Source organism: Euleptes europaea, chromosome 2, assembly GCF_029931775.1.
Source record: "Euleptes europaea isolate rEulEur1 chromosome 2, rEulEur1.hap1, whole genome shotgun sequence".
Taxonomy (NCBI): domain Eukaryota; kingdom Metazoa; phylum Chordata; class Lepidosauria; order Squamata; family Sphaerodactylidae; genus Euleptes; species Euleptes europaea.
Window position 1 is genome coordinate 5191352 of NC_079313.1, and position 21339 is coordinate 5212690.

The following is a 21339-nucleotide window of genomic DNA, read 5'->3' on the forward strand; positions in this document are numbered from 1 at the left end:
TCCCCCCTCAGGCATCCCCCAAGCCTTGCCAGGCCAGCCCTTGCATGCATGTGCATGTGGGGCAGAATCCACCCCAGCCTTCTCGGTCCAGGCCAGGCCTCTCTGTAGTTGGCGGCTCCTGCCTGATCCCCCCCTCTCTCTAGGAGGGTTGTGAGTCACCCCTGCCGTGTAGGTTTCCAGGAGGCTTCGGCGGCTTTTTATTTATTTATTTCACACTTCCATCTCTCTCTCTCTCTTCCCCCCCTCCCCTTGAACATGTGGGGTGGGTGGCTGGCTGGGTGGGTGGGCGGCAGCGGGCGGGCCAATGGGGAAGGCGAGGCACCTTCTCTGGGGCCGGAGACGAGGCTGCTGCGGGGCCTGGCAGGATGAGCCCAGCCGCCTGACATAAGGCAAGCCTGCCGGAGGCCGAGGAGGAGGACGCTGGACCCTCTTCTGGCCGCCCCGACCCCCTTTTCCTCTCCCTCCAGCCCTCTCCATCCTTCCGCACGCCGGGGAGAGGATGCAGTCGTGGTGCTGAGGATGCTCTCGAAGCCATGATGGCTCCCCGGCTCGCGGAAGGCAGGATGGAGAGCCGGGCAGAGGCGTCTCCGGCCATTTCTTCGCCTCCCCCTTTCTGAGCTCTGATTTCTCCTTCTTTCCCCCCCCCCATTTGCGCTTGGCCGTCAGGAGGAGGGTGACCCGGTCGGCTGCGGACAATGAGCAATGATTTGAGTCCATGGGAGAACACGACTGAAGGGGTGACGGTGAGTGAGGGGCGTGGGGGGGGGAGGGAGGGTGCCGTGGGGGTCTGCCTCCCGCCCGGCCTTCCCTGCTCCTGACTGCATTCCCATCCCTCTTTCCCAGTTGTCAGGAGAAGGGGGAGGAATGGGGAGGACCCGTGGGGCGGGTGGCCGAGCCGGCCAGGGCTAGCCAATCCCCGGGATTTGCCAGACACAGAAGCCTGACCTCTTGGCTCGGGGTGGGGGAGGCTGATCCTGAGCTTTTTGGGTCTACTCCCCATTGCAGGGGCGATGGCTGTTGTTTCCGGGACCCCTTTTAGTGTCTCAGAAGGGATAAATCCTTCCCCCCTAGATGAAGGATGTGTTAGGAACTAGAAGAGATTTCCCTCCTCCCGATGCACATTAATGCTAGGGCCAAATCCCCCCTCCCCTGGTTCAGGGATCTGTCCTGGGAGGGAAATGGTCCCTGAGGTTGTCTTCCCATCGCCAGGGTTATTGTGGTGATGGTGGGGAATATTTTTAAAAAAATAAATAAATGGCAGGTGATGATTCTGAGCATACACAGAGTGTCTCCAGGCATTCTCTTTTTAATTTCTGCATGCAACCATTTGGCAAAAGGGTAAATTGCCACAGAGCAGCCCAGCGGCCCCTGGGCAAGCTGGTAGCCAGCGGTGTTATCTTGTGCTCCGTGGGCATGGGAGGGGGTTTGAAGTCGGACCGGGGAGGCTGGGGTTCAAATCCCTGGTCGGTCCCGAAGATCACGAAGCAACCTTGGACTCTGTTGTGGTCTTTGCCCCCCCCCCCAGCCTACCTTGCAGGGTTGTAGTGACAATGAAATAGAGAGGAGGAGAACCATGCGTCCTCCTTGGGGGGGAAGGCAGCATTTATGTGTTATATATACCTTTCTGGGCTCATCACACCTTTCCAAAGGAATCTTTCTTTTTAAAAGCCAGTCTTCTAAGGAAGTGAACACGCTTTATTACAATCGCTGGGACCATATTCCTTCTGCTCCTCAGCATTTTTGATCCGATGATCGGGAGGGGGGGGCGCGGCATGGTGGGAGAAATGGGGACAACCGTCCCAAGCGAAGAGAAGCTGAGATTTTTGGTTTTTGCCACCTGGATAAGAAGTTTAAATGGACCTGATGTATTTAACTGGGTCTCGGATCATCCGGACCACTTCTCCGAGAAGCAGTTTTTTTTAATTCCCTCCCCATCAGGATTTCGATTTCAAACTCTAAAAGATGTTTTCATTCTTCCTCGGTCATGCTGATCACCACTTTGGGGCCAGGAAGCAATTTCCCTCCAGGCCAGATTGGCCAGGGATCCTGGAGGGTTTCCCACCCCCCATCTTCTGGGCATGGAGTGGGGGGTGGTCACTGGGGGTGTGGGGGATGTAGTTGTGAATTTCCTGCATTGTGCAAGGGGGTTGGACTAGATGACCCTGGTGGTCCCTTCCAGCTCTATGAATCTGTGAACCTTGCAAGAAAATGTTTTGGATTTTGCAAATTCTTGTCCTTATGGCATCTTAAATTTTTTGGAGGGGGTTGGGGAGAGCATGGGATGCACGAAATACAAGATTTGGAGCATAATTTGAAGGGGGGGTCTCTCCGGTGTCGGGGTTCAACCTGGCTAGATATAGCTGATAATCCTCATTAATTCACACCCACCCCTCCTGCTAAAGGCAGAATCATCGCCTAGTAACTGTCTCCTGGTCGACTGGGATTGGATGGAGGCCATGTGGTCAGCTCCATCCCACCTTTCTCCCTCTCTGAACCCAAGGTGCTCAGTTTTATGAATGAAAAACCCAGATCTGTGCCTTGGAAAGGTGAAATCCTAAATTATGCAATGCCCAACTATTATTTTGGGGGGGGGGTTGTGCTGGTACTCTCCGGGCGGGGCGGCCACAGATGTAGGTCACCGAAGCGGCATCTCTCAGAGACAGGGAGCTCCTCGTTCTCCCCCCTCCCCTAGCTCCCGAAACCCTCCCCTGCAGCCTACGTAACGTCAGCGAGATGTCCAACAGGCGGTGTTTCCCCACATCACCTCTTCGGTTGAATTCCGGACAGTCGGGCTGCTTGGAAGAGATAGAGATTCTCTGTCTGGAGAAGCAGTCGGCTATCCTGATCTGCCCATCGGCTGCATTGGCGCCAGCGTTCGGCATAGAGATGCCACGCTCCTGAAGCGGGCAGTTAAGATGGACCTGGGGATCCCCTTTCAGATCTGGCCATGTGGATTCTTGCACTGATCCTAATAATCATTTCCTTCCTTCCTTCTCAAGAATGGAACAGCTGCTGGGGGCCCAGAGAATTCATGGTATCTCTGGTATGCCTCTGGCATCTCTTGGATTCTCTGCCGCGGCTTTTGCCTCTTTGGCTGGCCCGGGGAATTAGGCCATGCCCTTCTCGTTGGTTCGCTCAGCCATTCTTGGTCACACAGAGAGGCGGCAGGAGTCCCTGCCCTCAGAGGAGAATGCCTGTTGTGTCTCTGCATGAGCCCCTGGTCTGTACTGACCCACATCCAATCAGATCAGAGGCTTTTTGCAGGCATGCAAAGGGGGGGAGGCACTCCTCAGAAGGATGGTAATTTTGAGCCTAAAGGTAAAGGTCCCCTGTGCAAGCACCGGGTCATTCCTGGCCCATGGGGTGACGTCACATCCCGACGTTTACTGGGCAGACTTTGTTTATGGGGTGGTTTGCCAGTGCCTTCCCCAGTCATCTTCCCTTTACCCCCAGCAAGCTGGGTACTCATTTGACCGACCTCGGAAGGATGGAAGGCGGAGTCGACCTCGAGCCGGCTACCCGAAACCGACTTCTGTCGGGATCGAACTCAGGTCGTGAGCAGAGCTTGGACTGCAGTCCTGCAGTTTACCACTCTGCGCCACGGGGCTCCTTAATTTTGAGCCTAGGATAATCTTAAAAATAAAAAACCTTGTTGGTGTGTACAGGGTCTTTAAAAGATTTTAATTCTGAACACGGATGCTCTGTTCCTTAGCCACCAGACTCTGGAATAATTTCTCTGGATCACAGACGTATGCCTTTCTGGGTGGCGTGTTTGTTATTATTACTGAGTTGTGGCTTTAGCTTCTGACAATACTGGCTCAGCCCGAGCTGATCCAATACCTTGGTTCCCAGTCCAGCCTCCTGGATGCTTCCCGGAAGCCTACAAGCCAGAAATGAAGGAAACGGCTTTCTTGTGCTGTTTGAAATTCAGCCATCTAGGGCTCAGAGGTAGACTGTCTCTGAACATGGAGGGTCATCTAACCATGGGTAATAATCGTTGCTATAGTCCCCATTTAAAAAGAGCCAGCATGGTGTGGTGGTTAGGAGAGGCAGACTCTAATCTGGAGAACCAGGTTTGATTCCCCACTCCTCCACATGAGCGGCAGAGGCTAATCTGGAGAACCGGGTTTGATTCCCCACTCCGTCACATGAGCGGGGGACTCTAATCTGGTGAACTGGGTTTGTGTTCCCACTCTTCCACATGAGTCTTCCATTAAACATTTTGGTCACCCTTTCCTTCATCTTTCTGAGCTCGATCACGTTTTGGAAATGGGACGATCGGAAGGGTGCGAGTCGTTCCTAACGTGGCCACGCTGGAGAGGGTCGGCCCATTTGACTTTCAGTCCCTTTCTCTAGCAAGGAGTTTGCCTTTTTTTCCCCCTACTGCCGCCCCACACTGAGTCGACATTTTGTGCTGTCCTCTACAACCCCAAGATTTAGCCTGGAGAGGAGAAGGCTGAGAGGGGAGATGAGAACCATCTTCAAGTACTTGAAGGGCTGTCATAGAGAGGAGGGGGCCGAGTTGTTTTCTGTTGCCCCAGAAGGTCGGACCAGAACCAACGGGTTGAAATTAAATCAAAAGAGTTTCCATCTAGACATTAGGAAGAATTTTCTAACAGTCAGAGCGGTTCCTCAGGGGAACAGGCTTCCTCTGGAGGTGGTGGGTTCTCCTTCCCTGGAGGTTTTTAAAAAGAGGCTAGATGGCCATCTGTCAGCAATGCTGATTGTATGACCTTGTGCAGATCATGAGAGGGAGGGCATCTTGGCCATCTTCTGGCATAGAGTAGGGGTCACTGGGGCGTGGGGGGGGAGAGGTAGTTGTGAATTTCCTGCATGGAGAGGGGGTTGGACTAGATGACCCTGATGGTACCTTCCAACTCTATTAAGATCTCTTTCCTGATAGTTTCAGACTTCCGCTTGACATAGATGCTGGTAGGCATCCGTGCTGATATCGACTGTCTTTTCCAAACCATGTAGAATAAAGGCCCGTTTGGGGTTAATTCTAGTTAAGCCAGAAACAAGGTGGGCCTGACCCACGGTTTTTGCCACACGGGTACAAAAGATGGGCCAGTACAATTTTCTTCCCAGCCTACTCGTAAAAAACACCGGCTAAAAACAAGCGAAGGTTCTCCACTGCCATTGGTTGGGCTTCTGTGATGTCACAGAATCATTTGCAAAATATTCTAAAGGCTTGAGGTGGGGAGAATAAACTGTCCCCAAGGTGACACACTCTCCGTTTCCATGACGGGAGGTAAACGGCCCTGGTTCTGTGCCTTTTTTCGCCCTCTACAGACGGTGCCCGGCGAGGTGACGTCCCAGGATGGGTATGTGCTTCTTCTGGTCTTGCTCTCCATCTTTATCGGAGGCACCCTGGTGCTTCTCTTCGGCGTCCTGATCATCTGCCGGCGCTGCTGCGAGACGGATCGCCGGCGCTCCAGGTAACGGAGGGTCGGCCGTCCCGTGCCCCTCCTTGCAGGTAGAGGGACTTTGGGAAGGTGAGACGGGATGGGTTGTGAGGAAGGCACAGGAACACATGAAGCTGCCTTCTACTGAATCAGACCCTTGGTCCATCCAAGTCAGTATTGTCTACTCAGACCGGCAGCGGCTCTCCAGGGTATGGGCAGAGGCCTTTCACCTCACCTACTTGCCTGGTCCCTTTAACTGGAGATGCCGGGGATTGAACCTGGGACCTTCTGCATGCCAACAGATGCTCTGCCACTGAGCTGCAGCCCCTCTCCATGGCTCTCCGGGGCCTCAGGTTGAGGTCTTTCACATCACCTACTTGCCTGGTCCCTTTAACTGGAGATGCCGGGGATTGAACCTGGGACCTTCTGCATGCCAACAGATGCTCTGCCACTGAGCCACAGCCCCTCCCAAGGTGGATGAGTCCCTGCTGGATCCGACCGTGGCCCAGACGGCGAGGCCGCGGTGTTGACGGGGGACGTCAGCTGCCCAGCAGCAGCTGCCCCGAGGAGAACTTTGCCACACTCCATCTCTCTGCTGGCTGGGCTTGGGTGGGTGGCGAGATTCTTGTTGCGGTACGGGAGGAACGTCTGCCGGGCGTGGCATCTCCTTAGCACACCTGCTGAATTTGGCCCCCCGCCATGTATGGCTGCCAGCTCCGATCTCACAAGAGCCCTGCAGGATCAGATCGGGGGGGCGGTGGGTGTCCGTCTAGTCCGGCATGCTATTCTGTACACGGCCTGCGAGCGGCACACAGAAACCAAACTCTCCCCCTGGTTATTTCTACTGATGTTCAGAGATAGACTGTGTCTGGACATGGAGGTTCTGCTTAAGAACATCAGAAAGGCCATGCTGGACCAGGCCCATCAAGTCCAGCAGTCTGTTCACACAGTGGCCACCAGGTGCCTCCAGGAAGCCCAGAAGCAAGACGGCTGCAGCAGCAGCATCCTATCCGTGTTTCAAAGCACTTAATATAATAGGCCTGCTCCTCTGATCCTGGAGAGAACAGGGATGCATCATGACTAGTATCCATTTTGGCAGGTAGCCATGGATAGCCCCTCTCCTCCATGAACGTGTCCACTCCCCTCTTTAAGCCTTCCAACTTGGCAGCCATCACCCCATCCTGGGGCAGGGAGTTCCACAATATAACTATGCCACTGTAGTTCATAGTTCTTGTTAGCATTAACCTTTTTTAATGTGTCTCACCCCCTTAAAGCCACCTAAGCTTATTAGCTGTTTTTGTTTTAACCCCCACCCCCCCAATTTTTGTTGTTTCTCTGGGGCCGCAAAGCAGCTGTGGGGCGTGATCAAACACCTATCAGGGGAGCCACGGCGCCTGGGATCTCCGTTCGGCAGGGCCGCGGGCGTCAGGTTGTCCAGCGATATTTCGAGGGGGGGGGCTCCTCTGCACCTCACCCCCGCACCGCCTCCAGACTCACTTTACTCCCCCCCCTACCCCCGCGCACAGCACCTTTTCAACCTGTTTTGCACTTTCCCGTCTTCAGAGCCAACGATGATCCAGAGAAAACAAACACGACCTACCTGGACGACTCGCAGCCAGCCCAAGGTAAGAGGTGCGCTCCATCCTTGCGGCGGAAGGCTTGGCGCTGGGGACTCGGTTGCCAGGATGCGGCGCCATGGAAACAGCTCTCTTCCCTGCCTCTCCTCCTGCCTGCTTGCCTTCCCAAGGAGATGCTTCGCTAGTGTCTCCTCCAGAAGAATTTGGAGGCACAGTTAAGGCTAGGTTCGAGCCCGGTCGGACCTCAGAGACCGGCAGGATTTTGGGGGTATGAAATTTCAGGAGGCAAAGCTCGCTTCGTCAGATACCAAGCATCGGCTCTCGAAAACATATACCCCTAAAATCCTGTTGGTCTCAAAGGTGCATCTGGATTCGAATTTCGCTCTTCTGTGTCTTTTAATGTCTTGCTGTATTACATAACTGTGGTTTTTAATTGCCAGCCGCCTTGAGCAGGCCTCTGAAGACGTGGCATAGGAATATTCCCCATAGATAAATGAGAGAAAGCCTTGAGGCGCAGTTGGGAAACTGAGGCAGGGCGGGTGTCTCCAATAGGGCTGCCAGCCTCCAGGTGCAGCCAGGAAATCTGGAATTACAACCGATCTCCAGCCTACGGAGATCACTTCCCCTGGAGAAAGTGGCTACTTTGGAGAGTGGGCTGTATGCCATTATACCATGTGGCAGGGGACTCGGGTTGGAGAGCCGGGTTGGTTTCCCCACTCCTCCACAGGAAGCCAGCTGGGTGACCCTGGGCTAGTCACAGCTCTCTTAGAGCTCTCTCCGCCCCACCTACCTCACAGGGGTGTCTGGGGAGAGGAAGGGAAGTCGATTGTAAGCTGGTTTGAGACTCCTTAAAGGTAGAGAAAAATCAGAATATAAAAACCAACTCTTCTTCTTCTTCCTTTCTAGACATCACCATTAAGGTCGAGGACCCCGATTGTATGTCGAGCTCCAGCTACCGGGATGCGGAGAGCGAGCGCTTTCTCTCCTCCGGAAGCGCCACCGCGAGGCGGGTCTCCTTCAACGAAGCCGCCCTTTTCGAGCAGAGCAAGAAGACCCAGGAGAAGGGGAGGAGGTAGGCTTACGGGAGTGGTGGCGGAAGAAGAGAAATGGGGTCCACTGGCTGGCGAGGGTGGCGAAATGGGGACGGGTGACTGGGCGTAGGCCAAGTGGCAGCTTTCCAGGGCGGGGAAAGGCCTTCCCTACCACCTGCTGCCTGAGACCCTTTAAGAGGAAATGGCAGGATTTGAACCTGGGACCTCCTGCGAGTGGAGGGTTGCGTTATGGGGGCCTTCCTTGGGAACGGGGTGTTGGCTGAGGAGAAAGCACCAAGCTGCGTGTCAGTCCCAAACGGCTCGGTTGTAGAGCTTGCCTGAGTTTGGCCTGCTTTGGGCCGCGTAAAGTCGTAGCGAGACCTCCTGAGCATGTGCAGAGCGCCCTTCTCTTAGCCCTGAGTAGCCAGCCGCAACCATCTCAGTTTGAAATTGGGGGTCGAGACAGTGCCTAATAACGCAAAAAGCAAACATGTGGGTGCAAGAAACGGCCTTTTGGGCCGGGACATCCCTTTCGGTGGGAGAGTCCTGAATTCGAGTCCTCAGTGTGCGGCGAATGAACGGGCAGGAACAGACGCGGAAGCAGATTCCTCCCGTGCCTCACGCCTGTCTTCCCGGGCAGGTACACGCTGACTGAGGGGGATTTCCACCACCTCAAGAACGCCCGCCTCAGCCACCTCCCCCTGCCCCCTTCGGCAGCCCTCAGGATCGTCACCATCCACGAGTGCGAATCCAACGAGAACAGCATCGCCATGACGCCTCGCCGCCCCCCCGCCAAGCCCAGCCTCGCCATCTTCCAGGTGAGCCTGCGTCCCCGTTGGGGGTCCCGGAACCAAGGGGGGGTCCTTGGGCTAAGAGTCGGGGCGGGGTCAGCCTCCGGAAGGGCTTCGACAGGTGGGGGCAGCGACGGCACTGCAGCAGGGGCCCTTTATGGCCCAAAGACGTCGCTTCTCTTTAGCTGCCTTCCCCCCCCCCCCCCGTCTCCATCAAGACTGTGCGGTCCTGGGAGAGGGGAGCCTCTTTTAGTTTTGCTGGGGGTTACTCTGTAAGTGGTGTAGTGGTTAAGAGTGGTGGTTTGGAGCCGTGGACCCAGATCTGGAGATCCGGGTTGGACTCCCCCACTCCTCCACATGAGCGGCGGAGGCTAATCTGGGGAACCGGGTTGGTTTCCCTCTCCTCCACACAAAGTCTGCTGGGTGACCTTGGGCTAGTCACAGCTCTCTTAGAGCTCTCTCAGCCCCACCTACCTCACAGGGTGTCTGTTGTGGGAAGGGGAAGGGAATTTGATTGTAAGCCAGTTTGATTCTTCCTTAAGTGGTGGAGAAAGTTGGCATATAAAAACCAACTCTCCTTACATCCTTCTCCTGGCCTCCATTTTATCCTCATAGCAACCCTGTTGGCCCTAACCCCCTACCCTGTGCTGCTTGAGTATCAGCACAGGAGATCATCTGTGGGGCGGTCGGAGGGGCACCGATTGCCTTACAGCTGATCCCCTGCTCCATGCTGCCTGAGTGATTCTGGGGCCCTGTTCTTGAGTTTTGCCTGGGGACCCACCACCACTAAGACGCACCCTGGGGGGTTAGCATGTCAGAGAGGGTGGTCGGCCTCCAGGTAGGGGCTGGAGGTCTTCCGGAATTACAACTGATCTCCAGACGGCTGAGATCTGTTCCCCTGGAGAAAATGGCAGCTTCGGAAGGTGGACTCGATGGCATTATACCCCATTCAAGACCCTCCCCTATCCAAATTCCACCCTCCTCAGGCTTCACCCCCAAATCTCCAGGAATTTCCCAACCTGGAGTTGGCAATCCTAATAGGCTAGTACCCGGGAGACCTGGTTTGAAATCCCACACGGCCATGAAGCTCACTCAGCGACTCTCTCTGACTAGCCTACCTTGCAAGGTAGTTGTATGAATAACATGAAGGAGGGGAGAATCATGTGGGCTTCCTGGAGTATACCCGATTTTTAAAAAATGTGCTAAATAACATGCTGTGTGTCACTATGCAGATTAAACCTCCTCCTCCTCATTGTTATCTTTCAACCACTTAATCTTGCCCCAGGGTTGCAGAATCTGTTCACAAAGACACCATAAAGAGCTCTGTGAAACACTAATGCTTTCAAACTTTGCAAAAAAAAAAAACCACAACAAAGTATTTTATGCATCAGTAATGACTAATAACAATGACAGTACAAAGCATGTTTATAATAAACTGTGCAAGCTTTTGTGCTTCACAGCAGTCTTAATTGGAGTGAAGAGCTCTGCAAAATCGTCCTGCTTGTGTCAGAATTAATGAAGCTTTGCCCTTATGTGAAGCTAGGGTTGCCAGGTCCCTCTTTGCCACCAGCGGGAGGTTTTTGGGGTGGAGCCTTAGGAGGGCGGGGTTTGGGGAGGGGAGGGGCTTCAATGCCATAGAGTCCAATTGCCAAAGCGGCCATTTTCTCCAGGCAAACTGATCTCTATCGGCTGGAGATCAGTTGTAATAGCAGGGGATCTCCAGCTAGTACCTGGAGGTACTAGCCCTACGTGAAGGGCAGAAGATTATTTATCTGATGTCCTGCTCTTGGAGCAACAGGTTGCAGTCCAAGTACACCAGCGTACAGATGTCACAGAAGTTTCGTATCGCTAAAAGACTTCTGTGATATTCTGAGGCTTGCCTCATACCCAGACCGGCCCAGCCAAAGATCACATTTGGCCTCCTTCCGCATTCCATCTCAGGTTCGCCTGAAGCCGGAACGAAGGTCTGAACTGACCCCCTTCCTCTCTCTCCTTCCGCAGCCAAGGGGGAGCCCCCTGCCCCAGACAGCTCTAACCAGCCACGCCATGTGCCCCAGCTCCGCGTTGCCGGGGGACACCTACAACTCCACCGTGGAGGCCAGCCCGACTCTTTCCTCGGATTCCGGGGAGGGGGCTTCGGTAAGTGACTCCAGGGCAGGGACCCTGACGCCAGTGTCTTCCCCACCAAGAAGGGCTGTGCGGGGGGCTCCATTCCTAGTCCCTCCGGCATGCAGTGCCCTGACTTGGATAACCCAGGCTAGCCTGGCCTTGTCAGATCTCGGAAGCGAAGCAGGGTCGGCCCTGGTTAGTATTTGGATGGGAGACCACCAAGGATTTCTACGCAGAGGCAGGCAATGGCAAAACCACCTCTGTATGTCTTTTGCCCTGACCTGGGTGGCCCAGGCTAGCCTGATCTCATCAGATCTCAGAGGCTAAGCAGGGTCAACCCTGGTTAGTATTTGGATGGGAGACCACCAGGGAAGTCCAGGGTCACTATGCAGAGGCAGGCAATGGCAAGCCACCTCTGTTAGTCTCTTGCTAGCCTAATCTCTGGTAGGCCCTGGTTGGTACTTGGATGGGAGACCACCAAGGAATCCCGGGGTCGCTACGCAGAGGCGGGCAATGGCATAACCGCCTCTGAACGTCCCTTGCCTTGAAAACCCTCGGGGGTCAACATAGGTAGGCTGCGACTTAACAGCACTTACCGCCCCCCCCCCAAGTGTGGGGTACGCTGGTCGTGTGCGGTCTGCGGGCCGGCCAAGGGGCCTTCAAAGCGTCCCCCAAGTTGCCAGCTGAAACCTGTTGCCTCGCGCACGCTTTACTCTGCAAGTTAGAGCAGGGTCTGGGAGTCCTTCTACATCACCGCAAAGATCTCTCTCTTTTTGCCCCCAGGGGATGAGAAGTATGCATGGGGGTGGAGGAGCGCGTCGTTTGCACTCTTGCGCCGGCACTGAGCGTCTCTCTGAGCGTCAGTCTCTTTGGTGTAGTGCAGGGGTGGGGAACGTCAGGCCCGGGGGCCGTATAATCCCCGCGAAATCATTTTGTCTGGCCCTTCGTGGGTCCTGGCAGATCTCTAGCTCAGAAGGATCTAAGACTGGCGATCCGCTCAAAAGCGAGTCGCTCTGCATGGCAGACCCTCGGAGCCATCTCCGGTCGTGCCTCTTGGCTAAATGTTTGACCAAATATAGCAGGCTAATCTTTAAGTTGATAATTTTGTATGGCCCGCGAACGATGTTATAAATATCCAAATGGCCCTTGGCGGAAAAAAGGTTCCCCACTCCTGGTGTAATGGTTAAGAGCGGTGGTTTGGAGCGGTGGAGTCTGATTCCCCACTCCTCCACATGAGCAGCGGAGGCTAATCTGGTGAACTGGATTTGTTTCCCCACTCCTACACATGAAGCCAGTTGGGTGACCTTGGGCTAGTCACAGCTCTCTCAGCCCCACCTACCTCACAGGGTGTCTGTTGTGGGGAGGGGAAGGGAAGGTGATTGCAAGCCGGTTTGATTCTCCCTTAAGTGGTAGAGAAAGTCGGCATATAAAAACCAACTCTTCTTCTTCTTCTTCTTCCCTCCATCTCCTTTGCTCTCAGTCTGACAGCGCGGCCAGGAGTCCGAAGGGAACCGGGGCAGGCGCCACGGCACCAGGGGAGCCTGCCCCTGCCCCCGCCCAGGGCACCGTCCTGCACTTCTTCACCCGCTTACGCCGTCATGCCAGCCTGGAGGGAGCAAGCCCTTACTTCAGAATCAAGAAGTGGAAGCTGGAAACCAGCCAGAGGGCTTCGAGTCTGGATATGCGAGGTGGTGACCTTGGGGGAAGGGGGGTGGCGGCGAATGAATGTGCCCCGGAGAAACTGCCTGCCGGTTTGCCCTGGACTCCCCTTCCCCTGTGTTCTGTCCGTACCTGGTGGCTTCCGCGGTCTTGATTTTTGTGAGACTGCACTTGGGATACTGTGTACAGTTCTGGTCACCACACCTAAAAAAAGGATATTGCAGAGCTTGAGAAGGTGCAGAAAAGAGCAACCAAAATGATCAGGGGGCCAGAGCAACGGCCCTATGAGGAGTGGTTAAAACGCTCAGGGCTGCTTAGCTTGGAAAGAAGGCGGTTAAGGGGAGACAAGATAGAGGTCTATAAAATTGTGCATGGTATGGAGAGAGGGGGCAGGGAGAAGCTTTTCTCCCACACTCATAATACTAAATGCAGGGTCATCTGCTGAAGCTGGAGGGTGAGAGATTCAAAACAGATAAACGGAAATATTTCTTCACACAACACATAGTTAAACTGTGGAACTCCCTGCTCCAGGATGTGCTAATGGCTGCCAACTTGGAAGGCTTTAAGAGGGGAGTGGACATGTCCATGGAGGAGAGGGGGTATTCATGGCTACTAGTACAAATGGATACTTGTCATGATCAGAAGAGCATGCTTATTAGGTGCCGTGGAACGCAGGTAGGACAATGCTGCTGCAGTGGTCTTGTTTGTGGGCTTCCTGGAGGCACCTGGTTGGCCGCTGTGTGGACAGACTGCTGGACTCGATGGGCCTTGGTCTGATCCAGCAGGGCTTTTCTTACGTTCTTATGTCCCTCCATTTTACCCTCACAACAACCCTGCAAAGTGGGTTCTCCACCACCCCCTTCCTAGAGCTACGATGTTGTTGCCCTGCCAGGTTTTTCTGGCTCTTAGGAGGAATCTCAGAACCATATAGGTTGCCTTAAGCTCCTTGGGAGAGATGAAATGCCCGACAGAGATGGATAGAAACGCTATTTTAAATGCTCATTATTATTGATAAGTTTGCCTCTTAGGGCTTTATGGGAATGGGTTGGCTGAGTAGGGAAGGCAATTTGTGGGTTTAGGGGGTGGGAGAGCGGTCCGAGTAACTTTGTAAACCCCTCCCCTTGTCAAAGGGGTTTGGGAACAGCCGCCTTGAAAGATCTCCTTTGCTGCCTCTGGCATAGGGTCCCCCAAACGCCACCAGTTCCAGCGGCAGAGGGCAGCGAGCGAAAGCATGGATCAGGTCGACCGGGACCCCCACCAAACGGACATCATCCAGTACATTGCCCGGACCGATGACGTGGCGTTCCGACCCGTAGCCGGGCCGTTCTTGCCTGCCCCGGACAGCCCCACCCTCTCTCTCGGCAGGTATTTTTCTGTAGATAAGGGGGAATGGGGCCGGCCGGGTTTGGGAGGGGCAGGGAACGGAGACCGAGGGGGTGCATCGATGCATCTGTTGTTGCGTGCAAGTGGTGGGTGAACTTTCTGGCCAGGGCAGATACCAAGGAGATTTGCTGGGAGGGAGGAAGGGGTGGGTGCCGAAGCAAGAATTAAACCTCTATTTTGCAGAATGGAGGTTAATAAAAAATTTAAGCCCTGCTTTAGTGGGTGTGTGGGGGGCGGGCGGAGTGAAATACTTGTAACGAGAACTATTTTGCGGGGAGCACCCACTCTGTCCTGGATTCGAGTCCTGTAGCCCCAACAAGATTTCCTGGGTATTTAGTATTTAGGTGAACAAACAAGCAAAAATTCTCATACTGCAAGTCAACTTTGGTCATCGGTGCTGTTGATTTCTATTACCTAATCATAGAGTTGGAAGGGACCACCAGGGTCATCAAGTCCAACCCCCTGCCCAATGCAGGAAATTCACAACTACCTCCCCCCCCACACACCCCCAGTGACCAGAAGATGGCCAAGATGCCCTCCCTCTCATCATCTGCCTAAGGTCACAGAATCAGCATTGCTGACAGATGGCCGTCTAGCCTCTCCTTAAAAACCTCCAGGGAAGGAGAGCCCGCCACCTCCCGAGGAAGCCTGTTCCACTGAGGAACCGCTCTGACTGTTAGAAAATTCTTCCTAATGTCTAGACGGAAACTCTTTTGATTTTATTTCAACCCGTTGGTTCTGGTCCGACCTTCTGGAGCAACAGAAGACAACTCAGCACCATCCTCCATATGACAGCCCCTCAAATACTTGAACATGATTATTGTATCCCAACTCAGTCTTCTCTTCTTCAGGCTAAACATACCCAGCGATAAATGAATGATAAAGACCAGTAAAGACTAAATTGGTGTGTACATTATACAACTGGCAAGACTCAAAAACATAGTACCAAAGAGTAGCTACGATGTTGTAATACATTTACAGTTGTAGTACCATCGATCGCGTTGTATCTCTCCCCTTTTAACATATCAATCTAATGCCTCTGTGTCTGACACAATGCCTTTTTTATTAAGTGACAGGGATCCCAAGGCTACATTGTCAGTGGCAAGATTTATCTCAGTCCTTATATCCCTCAAACATTAGATTTACGCTGCTCAAGATCAAGGAGCTTCTAAAGGATAAAGGAAAGGTCTTCCTATAGGATTTAAAATTTCTTCCTGTTTGGTAGTACTTTTTTGAGTCTTGACACCGTTATATAATGCACACACCAATTTAGTCTTTACTAGTCTTTATTGTTCATTTGGTAGTTAGTATTTAGAGCAGGTATAAAATTTTGGCCTGATAAGCTATCCCTTCATTATATTCTTGTAAGGGAAATTAAACATGCAATCTTTAGCAGGGATACACCCTTGCGAAATCCATTGAATGCAGTGGGTTTAGAGGGGTGTAACTCTGCTTAGGATTGATCTGTTGAAGCTTTGGTTATAAGTTATGTCACACCGTTTTGGTGATTCAAGGACTCTACGGAAGAGTTCAGTGTTGTACATAAAATAATTATGTGGTGTTTATACAATCCCTTGGCTGTGCTTCAAAGAACACGTCTTTAAGCAAGCGAAAAGCTTCATATGATGGAAATCTTCTCAGTTTTTGCCACACAGGTAAAAAACCTCTGGTGTTTTCAAGTTCTGTGAAAAGATGCAGCATTGTCCATGGGGCAAAAAGAACCCAGGCGGGATCAAAACTCTGTGGAATTTGCCAACTGTGAAAAAGTAAATTTAATTGACATACAGCAAAAAAAGAGAGAGAGAGAGAGAGACGATTTCCAGGGTATGAGCATTTGAGAGTTAAAGCTCCAACTTTGACGGGCAAAAGCGCGTACCCTGAAAAACCCGTCGGTCTCTAAGGTGCTACTAGATTCGACTAGCAATTGTACTGCAGACCAACGCTGCAACCCCCGGACATCGCTAATCCTGGGATTGTTCCTGGCCCTGATTGGAGGCAGGGAGGGAGGAGGATGAAAGGAAGAGCCCTGCTTTTAGCACTCGGCAGCATGTGCAGAGTACTTTTTGTTCCGGGTCAGTTCTCTGCCCAGGTTGGGGCCGCATAAGAAGGGTGCCAACCGGGCATGGGCCCAGACGAGGATGCCAGGCGTCGCTTATGCCCATCCTGGGTCCTCACTCATGCCTCTGAGGGGTCGGCTTGCCCCCATGGAGGGAAGAGGTGAGGGGACATACCGGCATGTGGTGACAAAATACATTCTCGTGGCTTGACGTTTCCCCGTGCCACCCAAGCCAATAAGGGCCACCTTCTGGGACTTGAACCTTTGCAATATGGGGAAGCGAGTGCATCTTCTCTCGCCTCCCGCAAATGCACACTGATCAGGGTGGAATAGCCGGCACTCACTACCCAAGAATCTCCTTTCCAGGGTGTGGAACCGCTGGTATGGTCCCTCTGCAGGGAGAAGGAAGCATGGAAAGCTGCTTGCAAACGGCAGGATTTTGCTTCCTTGCTTAGCATCTGCATTTGCTGTGGGGTCTAAATGATGACGCAAAGGGGGTGAATAAAGGATGGGGGGGGGAACCTCCCCATAACAGGGTAGGTAACCCTGCCCTGGAAACTGGAGGGGTACAAAGGTATCCTTACAAACTATAGCCTTCCACATGTAACCTGCATTTCCCATTAGAGTCCTTGGATCGGAGAATCCAATCAAGAGTTTGCTGGTGTGGCGGGGAAAGGCTCTTGGGGGTGGGGGGTGGGAATCCCATCCTGAATAGGAGATTTAATTGTGCAAGGTTTTTAAGGGAAGAGGATGTTCAAAGCATGAATCTTCTCCTCTGGGACAAGGAGAGGCTGTTAAGCCTGTTAGGTCCTGAACCCGGCAAACAGTCTTCAAGGGCTTCCAAAAAACAATAACGGTGTGTGGGTGTGTGTGTGTTCAGCACTACATATCAGGAGCAATGGTTTATCAGCAGAAATTCCGAGGAAATGAATGTAATGACGAATTTTGTTTGGTGTGGACTCTGCAATCATCAAAAATGAGAGGGAATTGGGGGGCAGGAATGGGTTGTTTGGAGGTGGGTAGTTTACTGCCATCATCTTCTTGAGTTTTATAGACATTTGGACAGACACGAAGATGCCTTATACTGAATCAGACCCTTGGTCCATCAAGGTCAGTATTGTCTAAGACTTGTGGCGGCTCTCCAAGGTCTCAGGTAGAGGGCTTTAACACCCTTATCTACCTGATCATTTCAGTGGGAGATGCCAGGGGTTGGGGATCAAACCTGGAACCTTCTGTCTGCCAAGCAGATGCTTCACCACTGATCCATGGCCTCTTCCCTTAAACTTAAAAACAAGGGTCCAGGTTCACACAAAGGCGCAGACCTTTAGTTGTGCGGTAGCGATGCGACAAATTCTCCCTGTGGCATTTGATTGTTGAGAGCTCATTTGCAAATAAGTCCAAACTGGAGGCTGGCAATGTAGGGCTGAACCCGTCATGCCTTCTTCTGCTCTTCACACAACACATAATTTGTGGAACTCCCTGCCCCAGGATGGGGCTGCCAACTTGGAAGGCTTTAAGAGGGGAGTGGACATGTTTATGGAGACGAGGGGTATTCATGGCTACCAGCCAAAATGGCTACTGGTCACGATGCATACCTATTCTCTCCAGTATCAGAGGAGCAGGCCTATTATATGTGGTGCTGTGGAACGCAGGCAGGATAACGCTGCTGCAGTCGTCTTGTTTGTGGGCTTCCTTAGAGGCACCCGGTTGGCCACTGTGTGACCAGACTGCTGGACTTGATGGGCCTGGGTCTGATCCAGCAGGGCCTTTCTTATGTTCTTAACTCTCGCAATTTGTTTTGTATTCTGCATGGAACCTGAGGCTCCGAGCCGGTGTGTTTAAGGCAAACTGTATCTATATTTTCTGGCTATAGGTTAGAACCATCAGAATCAATTGCCCCCCCCTCTCCTGACCCCCCAACATTGGATCAGCCACCCACCCCGCTTTATCATGATATTTGGAGCCTCCGGGCATCGCTAGAGATGTACGCTTCGTCTGAGCAGGGGAACGACCGGGACTCCGTGCGCAGCGATGGAGGGGACAGTGTCTCCTCCTCCTTGGGGGGCGGCCTGCCCAGCTTCCCTTCCTCCCTGGCGGACGAGGCCGAAGGGCCAGACGACAAACCGTGGGGGAAACCCAAGCAGGACAGCGTGGAGTCGGAGGCCGGGACCCGCAAGTTGTTGCAGATGGACAGTGGCTACGCCTCGATTGAAGCCCCCAACAGCGGTCGCGTGGGTGAGGATCAGACCGCCTCGGAGAAACGTCACTGCTTCACCAGCTCAGGCCGCAAGGCCACCATCTTTGAGAGCTTTGAAGGACAGGAGGTGGAAGAGGAGGAGAGGGGGGCGGCGGGAGGGTTGCCCCCCCACAGCCCTCTGGTATGGGCCCCCTATGGGCAGATGTTCCCCACAAGGGAGTCTTTGCCCCGCCGAGATTACAGCATAGACGAAAAGACCGACGCGCTCTTCAATGCGTTTGTCCGTCACGACCCTCAGTTCGACGAGTCACCCCTGCGGGCGAAGCACCGTTCCCGCACCCACCTGCGCAAGCAGTGGCAGCGAACCAAGCAGTATAGCGACCCGGGGGTCCGTTACCCTCCAGCCCTGGAGAGGCACCGTACCCCGCTACGCCGCGGCGACAGCGTCAACTACCCCCTGGACGGACGATACCACAGCACCCTGCCCCGCATTATCAGCGCTGGCGACGAGGAGGTCCCATCGCCGGTCCCAGAAGCCAGTGACAAAATCCAGGTCATCGAGGAAGAGCCTCCGGAGGAGACCAAAGCAGCGCCTGACCCTTATGGCGGCGACTGCCTCGGAGAAGGCGAATGCCCCGGATTTTGCGACCTGGGCACAGAACTGGTGGACAAGATTGCCGGGGGGCTGGAGGACCGGCTTTACAGGCACTTGAAAAAACAGAGAGAGAGTCCAGAGTGTGTGGCAGTCGTGGTGGGCGCCTCCCCTGACCACAGCCCCGAGTAGTTGGGGCGTGGCCACGCAGCTCACGACGGGGCAAGGTAGCCATCTCTCTGCTTCGGGCTGGCGGTGCTAGTGTAGAACTTGCCACCCAGCCAGGGCGCAGGGCACGCCAGGGGTGCGTCGGGGGGCGGCCTCGGCCGACCGCGAGCCGTGGTGTCGGTGCCGTCACGATTCCACCATGTTCTAGGTAGCTCGTATCTAACGAGGATGCACCCCGTGCGGAAGAAGGTCTAGGCCAGTAGGCCGTCTTGTTGGAAGTCCCCAACGATGGTCCCCTCCAGGTGGGAGGTCCTGGCTCGGTAGGCTCCACCTACGAACAGCCAGTGTCCCCCCCAGAGCGGGGGAAGTCAGGCCAGGTTTACCTTCTGTGTATGAAGGTCGGAGGAGGAGGGCAGGAACTCGCTTCAGGGGGCCGAGGGCTCTGCTCCCTTCTTGACAGCGCCCGAGAGGGGGGTCCTCGGCCCCACCAGTTCCCCCCTCTGCCGTGGGTTTGCCAAAGCAGGCGCGTATGTTGCACAGCCAGGAAGTTAAGTTTTAAGGGACTTTTTATTACTAGTAATAAAGAAGACCCCCGAAAACCTAGCGGAGGCCCCAAAGTTTACCTCACGACGTCAAAGCTGGTTGTAGCAGATATTATGACCCCCTTTTACCCTCGCTCTTTTTCTCTCTCTCTGGTTTTTTGCAAGCAATAACCATGCCTTCGCCGCCCTCCGGCTGTCTGTCCTCGTGGGGGGGGGGGTGGGAGACAGTGGTAGCGCCCCTTCCAGCTGGGACTGACAAAAACCACCCCAGCCCTTTCCAAGCCCAGTTCTCGAACGGATTCTTACCTGACCCCAAATTGGGCCCAGCTACAGCCAATGCGTCTCTGCTGGGATTGTCGCCTGCTTCTCCGGGGCTGAACATGGACTGGCTGGACGGGCTTTTTGGAAGGCGAAGACCAGATGCTGGTAACAGGGGAGATGCGAAAGGGAGGCTATGCTGCTGTGTTTGGGGGGAATGAGGCGTCGCTGCTGTTCCTCTCCTGCTTTGTCCGCCCGGGCGAACATCTCTCCGCCTACACCGTGCCTCAGTTTCCCCCACCGTCATACTTCTGGCTCCCTTTCCTGGTTGATGGGAGGGAGCTGCCCCATTACCTTGGACGCAAGTTGCAACAAACAGAAGCCCGGTAGAAAAGGGGTACGTTGCCTTCCTCAACTGTATTTTGAGTGACAGAGTGATCCGACAGGCTCTAGATTCCACCACCCCCCGTATTCCAGACCCCCTGATCAAAAGCTTCAGAATCCCCACCCCCAGACCATAAGATCTCATGGACTATAAAGGATACCTTGCTGGCCCTGAGAAATTGAGTTTGTGAAGACAGTGGGTGGGGTGGAGGGGCGGCATATCACTCCACACCCCCTCCAACATGTAAAGCTGCAGCGTTTCCTCACTTGCTGGCTGCTGTCCTGAAAAGCCCCCAAAGTCCCCAGATGTGCAAAACGGGTGGCGATCTGCCAGTTGCTAAATTTTATTTATTTATTTATTTATTTATTCCAAAATAGGTGAAACTTGAGGGGGGCAGTTCCAAAGGGATCTCCTCGATGTTCGAGGGGACAGCAAGCAGAGGATTGCACGAATCACCCGGCCCCTTCCCACTAAGTATCAATTAGGGATTTTTTTTTTGGGGGGGGGAGGAGAGAATGCCAATTCTTTTCTATTCCATTTCCACCTTTTCCTTGTGCTGCTTTGGTATTTGCATGTGAATGGGGGGGGTGCTTGGATTTTCGTGGGGAGGAGGTACAGTCCTACTTCCACTTTTTTAAAAAAATCTATCTCTAAAGCACTAGTACAACGGGGAGAAAGAGGAATGGTTTTATGTCCACAGAGAACAAAGAGGAGCTTTTTTATGGGGGGGGTCTAGAACAGTCCACTCCCCCCGCAAGGGTTGGGCTTCACCCAAGCCCATTCTTTTTTTGTTGACGGGACAGGAGGAAAACGGCTGCCCCTCCCCTTCCTGTACCATGGCAGAAAAAAACCCTCCCATTTTTGACAACAGACTTTATTAAAAACACTATGTGCCAATGTTCTCTAAGAAATGTCTGGTCTTTCGTGGGGGGGAGGCTGGCAGTGTATGTGACAAGCTAAAAATGCCGTATGGCAAGGGGTGTGTGTGTGTGAGTGCGTGCACATGAACACATGAAGCTGCTTTCTACTGAATCAGACCCTTGGTCCGTCAAAGTCAGTATTGTCTACTCAGACCGGCAGCGGCTCTCCAGGGTCTCAGGCAGAGGTCTTTCACATCACCTACTTGCCTGGTCCCTTTAACTAGAGATGCCGGGGACTGAACCTTAGACTTTCTGCATGCTAAGCA

The 21339-nt window shown here is 53.6% G+C and overlaps 1 protein-coding gene across 1 annotated transcript; it reads left to right on the forward strand.

Moving 5' to 3' along the window:
• The first annotated feature begins 684 nt into the window (after positions 1 to 684).
• On the forward strand, positions 685 to 18992 carry CBARP (CACN subunit beta associated regulatory protein). Its single transcript, XM_056844548.1, has 9 exons — positions 685 to 743; positions 5293 to 5438; positions 6969 to 7030; positions 7889 to 8054; positions 8654 to 8831; positions 10806 to 10943; positions 12394 to 12601; positions 13754 to 13937; positions 17885 to 18992. The coding sequence occupies exons 1-9, from the start codon at positions 696 to 698 to the stop codon at positions 18990 to 18992; spliced, it is 2238 nt and encodes a 745-aa protein (XP_056700526.1). The 5' UTR covers positions 685 to 695.
• Positions 18993 to 21339: the final 2347 nt, after the last annotated feature.

Coding starts and splice junctions, on each gene's coding strand:
- CBARP (XM_056844548.1), top strand. CDS start 696: ATGAGCAATGATTTGAGTCCATGGGAGAACACGACTGAAGGGGTGACG. Junction 12,602..13,753: donor TTCGAGTCTGGATATGCGAG/GTGGTGACCTTG, acceptor CCTCTGGCATAG/GGTCCCCCAAACGCCACCAG. Junction 13,938..17,884: donor CCCACCCTCTCTCTCGGCAG/GTATTTTTCTGT, acceptor TTCTGGCTATAG/GTTAGAACCATCAGAATCAA.